Genomic DNA, 8,295 nt, shown 5'->3' on the forward strand with positions numbered 1-8,295 from the left:
TGCTCCCTCTATGGAGGCATTCAAGGCCAGGCTGAATGGGGCTTTGAACAACCTGGTCTAGTGGGAGGTGTCCCTTCCTAAGGCAGGGGAGTTGGAACTAAATGACCTTAAAGGTCCCTACCAACTCAGACCATTCTATGAGTCACATGAGTCAGATTTAAAAAAAATGACAAACATCTCATTGTTAGAGTCTTCTGGAATTAAGTGTCTCTACTTTGGCAGAAAAGGGCAGAATCAGAGAAGGACCATTGGCATAAAGTGACAGAGCACAGAAGACACAAAATTGCGTTTAAATGTAGGCTCCAGGGGTTAAAAAAATCCTCTGGTCTTAATTATCATCATGTATGATGCAGTTTAGGTGAGCTGTAGCATGATGGAAAGTGTTGGACAGTAAGAACTACACAGGAAAAAATCTCATTCACACTTTTAGTTAACTATTTCATGCTGCCTACAACAGGTAGATATTTTTCAGCTATAGAACATGACAAATCAGCTGTTGCTACCCTCCTAATGACTTGGATTACAGGCTGCCTAAATTACAGGCCATACTGTGCTCTAAATAAATAAAAACATTGCCTGCATTAGGCTCCTCAAATTTAGAGCTAGTAAAACCCAATGAGGTTTCTCACTGAAATACCACAAAAACCATGTAAATACTAGAATAAAATAGAACATAGCACTGTTTTAGAATAAAGTTACACTGTAAAAACCAAACAAAACATTTTCCTACCTGCTGCAGGAGTTGATGTAAGAGCAGAAGATAGTGACAGGCCACTTGCTGAGGTAGAAGTAATAGATAAAGCAAACGGTGTGGCTGAACCTGCAGGTTTGTTGAAGCCTAAACTAAAGCCTGTGGTAGCTGCTGATGTGGTGGCAGGTGTGCCTAAAAGAAATCCCAAAAATAATTATCATTTGTGGATATTGTTTGAGAATGAGTACTTAATCCTATCTCCTAAGCTATGCCTGTTTAACTGCCACTAGCATCACTGCACGTGGGATCACTTGAAGCCAATAAAATATTTCCATAGCATCTTAAGATACATTTCAAAAGTATGTTTCCTCCAGAATTTCAAACAATCTATGAGTATAGATTATATCAAGAGGTAATTTAAAAGTGTAGAATAACTTCTACCAAACAGATCTGGCTGAAAAAAAAAAAATATTGGTAGATGGAACTATAGTGTCCAAAATACAGACTAAATTCTCCACTGGACGTGCATATCAGCATGAGAACAGGTACCCTTTCAACATGTAAAGAAGAAAAATGCGTTGAGATGTTACTCCCTCCAACTTCGCTTTTGAACACTCGCAAAGTTAAACAAAGCTTCTACTTCCTGCCAATTTCACAGTAAGAATATGCCTTCTGTTCTAGAACATCACAATAACAAGCATAAGAAAAACACCATTCTCAGTAAGTGCTGCGTATCCGTTTTCAATGACATTTCATTCAACCACAGAAAAGAATTACTATTCACATGCACAGTACTGCAACATATGATTACACACATTCTGGGTTAGCTGCTCCTCTCTTCTCCCATCCACTTCATTTACTTCTTCAATACCACTTTCTCCCAATTAGCACAGCTTCCAAAGCTCCGGGACACCAGTCTGTCCTGCAGCACTACTACCACCACCACCCTGACCCAAACGCTTCTAATTACATCAAGCTCAGTTGCTGGTGTTTCAGTAACAATAAAAACCACCTACATATTCCTGTAATTCTAATGATGGCTGTAAAAGTTATTACATATACATCAGAGAAACATATTCCTAATACCCTTTCCCAGTTCAAACCTCTTTACCCTTCTACTAGAGGGAATTAGCAAACAGATCTGTTCTCTCAAAGTTCACAACAAAAAGAAATTCTGTCCTAAGAATTCTTTGCTAACAGATTCCACTTCTCTGCTGAAGGATGGAACTCATCAGGGGATTTAAACACAGGTCTAACTTCCCACTGTGACTACTTCTACTGCTGTACAGGAATGGAATAGCCCTTTAGCTCCACTCTGGCTCACTGCCTTAACACTGCAGACTGCAATTAACAGTGAGCAAAAAGCTTGCACAAATGTTAACCTTTTACATTACAAGAACTAAACAGCCTTTTTTCTCTGCCTGTACATTATTAACATCCAAATGAGGTCCTTACCCAGAGTCAGTGCTGGAGCAATAGTTGTTGCTGTTCCTGCTTCAAGAAGAAAAAGAGAGTAAGAACAGTGGGGACCACAAAGCAGTTATGCTACTAACAATCATAAATATTTATTCTGGTTTTGTTTCACTACATATGTTACATTATGTAACATCTTGAAAGCGAAGTAACTGCCACATCAAAATCACCATTTGTAATTCCCAGCTACACAAATCTAAGTATAAAACCTTTAAAACAAGTAATTTCTTCTTACAAGAATCCATTAACAGTGAAGCTGATGTAACATATCAATACTAAATTTCAAATAATTGAAGGCACACTAAAATATGAAGACTGACAATTCTATCAAGTATTTTTTTCAGCCATCTGACAGTACATAAAATGGATTTATAATTTATTTATAATACAATGAAAAGGATTACAAGGTTTCTGTGAAATGCTGTGTCTTAGCTTAGGACGACTGCCCCAGTGGATATTTGGGGTGGAGAACACAGAGCTATGCAATTTCAGACTTTAAACAACTAGAATATCAAAGAAATGACGTAAAGAGCCATGACAGAAATGGTCCCAGCAGAGCAAGACAGGTTTTTGGTCTACTGATGAATTCATTTCTAACAGTGGAATCTCTAAGAACCAATCCATTTATTCATACAGATAAAGAAAAAGGTGTTCTCCAAATATATTGAGGCCAAATAAAATTCCTCTTCGTGCATAATTACTGAAAAACAACACAAGACTGAAAGGGTTCATTACTTCATACACCAATTTTTAGAGGACTATAGACTTAAGTATGGACCCAAAAAAAAGTCAATTTATTATTTTCATTAAGGTTGGCAATACAAATAAACTCACTATTGCAAGACCATCAACACTAATAATTTCATGCCGATTTAAGTATTTTTCAGATCAAAATACATCTCAATCTCAAATCACTGTTTTGAATCTCTTGGAATAGGAGGTAAACTGCAAAATATATACACACAATAATAACCAGGATTCAAATGATGGCACAAGTTATACATATGCCTAGTTACAGCTTTCTAGTAGCTGCATTTATGTTTCTGCATCATTGGTACTGCATGCTTCTCACTAACTTATTTCACAGTTCAATTAAATTGTTTTTCAATTTTATTTATTAACAATGTGACACAATATTCTGAGCTACAGATCTGAGTTACTACAAAAAAACATTATGACAACCCTGTTTTTGTGTGCATATGGTACATTCCTTCACCACTGCTTCACACACCTGCTGTACAAGTGTTTTTCCTACCTGTACTGGTGCCTCCCAGTGTAAAGCCAGTGGCTGGTTTTGATCCAAAAAGTCCGCTCCCAAATCCCACTGAAGGAGCTGATGTAGTTGCTGTAGCAGTGGAAGAACCCAGAGTTCCAAAATTAAGTCCTCCTGTAGAGCTATTACAAAATAAGACTGTTAATATTTCTTAAAAGGAAAAAATCCAAACCCCCTCATTTCTGTTTCCCACACTTCACCTCTGTGAGTTAACAGAACACAGCTGACCAGGACAGTTAGAGCTTACTCCAACAAAGAGAAATCCATCTTCCTCACCAGTACAGCTACCTGGAAGCCACAGCTGCTGTGACTCAGAGTCCAGCACCTGCTGAATACTTTGCTGAACTGATACATCTGGCTAGAACAGCCAAAAACTTGCACTTCTCTGTCAGTTGCCCAATGATTTCCCCTGAACTACAGGAACAGAGGATCAAGTGCTATTGCTGGAGCACAGATGACAAACCTATAGGAACATCTTTACAAAGCACACTGAAAGTACTCTTAGATATGTCTAGCCAGAAACCTCAACCCGCACTACTTCATTCTGAAGCAGCAAGCATACAGACACATCACACCAACAGCACAACTTTGTCCTGCCTTAGCAAGAAACAGGAACAAAACTGCTATTGTAGCCCATAAATGCAAATCACAGATGAGCCATACCTACATTTCAAATATTTTCTTTTCTAAAAGTATATTGTGCAATCCAATTAAAGAAATTAACTCCCAGAGCTACTTTCACTGGGAAGATACAGGAAAGAAAGGAGAGACTCAGAATCTAGCAATCAAAAGGAAAACATTTATTTCTTTTGGGTAGCTACACACTGTAGAGATCTAATGGCAAACACAGGACAAACCTTACACTGTGCACAGAATGCATTAAGTTACTGCACAGAATATATGGGGAACACAGTCATGATTATCTCTAACCTGTGAGATGACAGGTACTAGCAGCCACATAAATCTTAAGATTACAAAATTCTGGTTCTTAACTGATGAAAAGCAACGTAAATGATTTCTTTACAGTAACTTTCAGCTCCCACAGGCAGACCTCTTAATAAACTACGCAAGTTTCCTTCAACTGAGACATGTGGCATAGAGTACAACAGTAGCAATGAAATAAAGCACAGTTTAGACTTCAACGTAACAGTCTTTACAGATTGTTTTAAGTTTCAGATTTTAATATCCTCTCTTTATTCCCTCACCTCCTCTCTTTTGGTACAAGCACAGCTCCTGTGCCCAACCAATTAATTACAAGAGTTTATCCTTAAGAAGGTTGACACAGGTTTCTACACTTGAAGTCCTGGAAATACCTACACATCTTGAACTTGCATCACTTAACAGGATCAGATCTAAGCGCGAGTCATCCTTAAAAGTAAGTAGCTCAGGAAACAGAGGCCAAGAAGTTAAGACAAAAGCCAAATAATTGTCCAGCTTCAAAGCTTTCAGTTTTTTTTTTTTTACTCTCAGAATTTCAAGATGCCAAACTGTAGCAGTACATTCTAATTGTTTATCAACCTGAATATACAATATGGTGCTTCTCTCACTTGCTGAGAGCTTGTTTCTCATCTTTTCCCACTACAGAAAAGGATGATTTTTCTATGATTTTTTTCCTAGTCCTGGAATTCTAGCAGAAGAAAGCTAAGGCGCAACTGATGCAGCTCAGCATTATGGAGAAAACGAAAACCAAACATACAGAGAAATTTTAAAATAATCAAAGTTTAACTAAGCCAAAACATAGACGCAAACCAATAGCAGCATAGGAAAGCATGGACCACCGGGATTATTTACTACCTGCCCACAGATGGAAGGCATCACTTTAGCACGGTGGCTCCAAAGGAAAACTCTGACTTTGGAGCTAGAACAAATGGCTTAGACTGGAAGGGACCTTACAGTCCATCCAGCTCCATCCCCTGGCATAGGCAGGATTGTCATCCACTACATCAGGCTGCCCAGGGCACACTTGTAAGTAAGCAAAAGGAAAGAGTAAACAATGGGGATCTTGAAGCTCCTTTTCAACTTTGTTTAGCTTTGACTCTCTCTCTGGCTAAAGTTGGATATGGAGTACACTGATAAACGAACTATTGGAACTACTAGAGATTTAACACAGGAATTACATAGGCTGCCATACCATACTCCTTAAGACACAAGAATATAGTGTGACTGATCACTGTGATCAGTAATAACCTATGATTAGACAACAGAATAAAGTCCCCTTTCCCCTCGCACCTGGCAATATTGCCTTCAGCCCTGCAGAGAAGAGAATCAGCTTCTTTAAGTCTTAAACACATTTTCAAGTAAACCACCCCACAGAGATGCTCAAGATTCTTTCACTAACCACCCAACAGTGAAAAGGCTTCTGCTTCTGTGATGCTCCCTGACCAATAGCCCTAAAGACTCAGCCTACTTGTAGAAATAAAGTTATGAATAAAAATGCCAAGTACATCTTTGCTATTAATTAGCATCTGTTATATACTTACTTTTTTTTTAAAAAAAAAAAAAACAGATAAAAAAAGCCAGCTAGAATAGCAAAAAAAATAAACACCTATAAAAGCATTTAAGTGCTACAGGAAATTTGTACTAACTGCATCAACCAAACAAAAGAAGTTCTCAATTATGACAGTAGATTTAAAATAATGGTTTGGAATTAAAAAAAATATGGAACTGTTTCACTTTACTGAATTTCATAGGAATTCAGTATTAAACAGGTATGGGACAAAAGGAACTCGGAAAAATTTTTTACAAAGCCAACAGAAGCTTTACTGTAGTGGAAAGAATACGCACAAATACATCATGTGAGGACGGGACAATTAAGGTATCAGAGGAGACTCTGAAGCCTTGCCCCTCCCATAAGTGGTTCCAAACAGCAATAATGCCCTTTAAACCCAGAATCACAGCATGCTTTGGGTTGGACAGGACCCCAAGAATCATCAAGATCCAACCCCCTTCCCACAGGCAGTGCCACCAACCTCCAGAAGACGCTTTCGGATAATGGAGCCTTAAAGGTGATCGAACTCAAAGGATCCTATGAAGATCCCCCATCCCCTTCCTGCTGCCAATGCTTCGGGGCAGGCGTTCTGAAACATACCCATTCCAGATCAACGTCCTGAGTAGCCCACTTATAGTACAGCAACTATTTTGGCACAATCAGATTTGGGAAGAGCTCCAAAACACTGAGAAATCTCCAAAGCTCCACTTAACAATCCTAAACTTCAGCAGAAGCACAGCACAAGGAGATGAGAAAAAACGGTACGCACTAACACGTCTGCAGGCACGTTCGCGGAAAAGAAAAGCCAACCCCTCACTCAGTTATTACTCATAGAGCCCCACGCGGCTCAGCGCACAGCAGCGGCGCCCCGTTTCCCCGCACGCAGCGGGCACAGGGCCGGACGGAGCCCCGCGCCCAAGGGCCGCAGCACGCGGCGCCGCGCAGGCGGCCGGAAAAACGCCGGGAGACCCAGGCGCGGGGCTGCCTGACTGCCCGCACGCCCGCCCGCCCACCCCGAGGCCCACGCGGGCCGGGCCGGTACGGGAGGCCGGCGGCAGGGTCCAGCCGATGGGACTGGGGGGAAAAGGCCGCGTTACCTCGGCGCGGTGGTGCCGAAGGAGAACCCGCCGCCCCCGCCTCCTCCTCCAGCCCCGGCGGCGGCGGCCGCTGCGGAGCCCAGGGTGCCCGCGCCGAAGGAGAAGCCCGCAGACATGGCGGCAGCGGCGGGAACGGCGGCGGAGCGGAGCTGAGAGACGGCGTCAGGCGGCGGCGGGGTCTCGGCAGGGCGGCGGGGGCCTCCCGAGGAGCGGCGGCGCCCTCAGCGCCACATGGCGCCCCGTAACGCCTCCGAACGCGAGGGCGGCAGCGGGAGAACGGGCGGGCACGGAGCACGCTCCCTCCGCGCGCCCGCCGCAATGCACCACGGGATGGCGGCACCGCGACCGTCCGCTCTTAAAGCGACAGCGCCCCGAGCTGCCGGCCCTGCGCCTCGAGGATCGCTGGAGGGCAAGCGGCCTGCCGCTCTCGTGTGGTGTAACGCGAAACGGGGCTCGTTAAGGACGTGATTTTAATAACGCTTGATGGCCCGTGGGCATCACCGCTCAGTTATCTGAAAGCTCGGCGTTTGAGAAGCGGATAAAAGACGTTCATTCTGTATAAAACCTGTGCGCTGCGCTATTTTTAACAGAGCTGGCAACACAGTCCATCGTTTAAGCTGCTTTATCATTTAATTGCGGTGCAGGGCTCTGTATGCTGGCACCCACACAGCGGCGAGACGTGTGACTGTTACCTCAGGACAGCCTAAAACTAAAAATTCCCCATTTGCCAGCATGCGTTGTGTTAAAAAGGGCTGCTATGGGGGAGAAGGTTGGAGGGCAGGTTCAGGTTGGTTATTAGGAAAAATTTCTTCTCAGAAAGAGCGGTGAGGCGGTGGCACAGCTACCCGGGAGGTGGTGCGGTCACCTCCATGGAGGCGTTCAAGAGATGTGAGGCTGCAGACTGAGGGACGTGGGAAGCGGTGCGGGGGGATGAGTTGAGGTTGAACTGGATGATCTTTTCCAACCCCAACGATTCTGATTCTGCCCCACACAAGGCCTAAGGAAGCAGGGAATGGTCCTTTTTTCCAGTCTCCCCAATAGCAGCTGCCAGGAGAAGCTCTGCAGCCAGCGCTGAGCTCCACAGCTCTGGAACTGCACGCCCGTTCCCTTCTTCCCCGACCGCAGCTTCCACGAAGACGCCCTGAGGCACTGCGAGGCACATCACGAAACAACACTCCCACCACCACGCGAGCTGCCTTCACGCCCCCAATACGGCACCACCTCCTCAAGGCGCATGCGCAGCAAGTGGTAAAGGCGCGCCGCGCACCCTCCC

General features: G+C 43.6%; 1 protein-coding gene across 6 annotated transcripts in view; it reads right to left on the minus strand.

Moving 5' to 3' along the window:
- The window catches only part of NUP58 (nucleoporin 58), a 39,376-nt gene extending 31,785 nt beyond the window's left edge, over window positions 1-7,591 (minus strand). Inside the window, exons 1-4 of one of the 6 annotated variants that reach the window (XR_016463361.1) lie at window positions 7,023-7,587; window positions 3,420-3,559; window positions 2,147-2,185; window positions 731-883 (exon numbers count right to left, since the gene is read on the minus strand). Coding sequence is in view for 5 of the 6 variants with exons in the window: in XM_031615849.2 (XP_031471709.1) it covers window positions 731-883; window positions 2,147-2,185; window positions 3,420-3,559; window positions 7,023-7,138 (448 nt within the window). In the remaining variant the exon portion in view is untranslated. Of the gene's footprint in view, window positions 1-730; window positions 884-2,146; window positions 2,186-3,419; window positions 3,560-7,022 lie in introns of all 6 variants that reach the window. The other 5 variants (XM_031615849.2, XM_090133809.1, XM_090133808.1 and 2 more) reach the window with 5 other exon arrangements.
- Window positions 7,592-8,295: the final 704 nt, after the last annotated feature.

The sequence above is a fragment of the Phasianus colchicus genome, chromosome 1, assembly GCF_987193195.1.
Source record: "Phasianus colchicus chromosome 1, bPhaCol1.hap1.1, whole genome shotgun sequence".
Classification (NCBI taxonomy): domain Eukaryota; kingdom Metazoa; phylum Chordata; class Aves; order Galliformes; family Phasianidae; genus Phasianus; species Phasianus colchicus.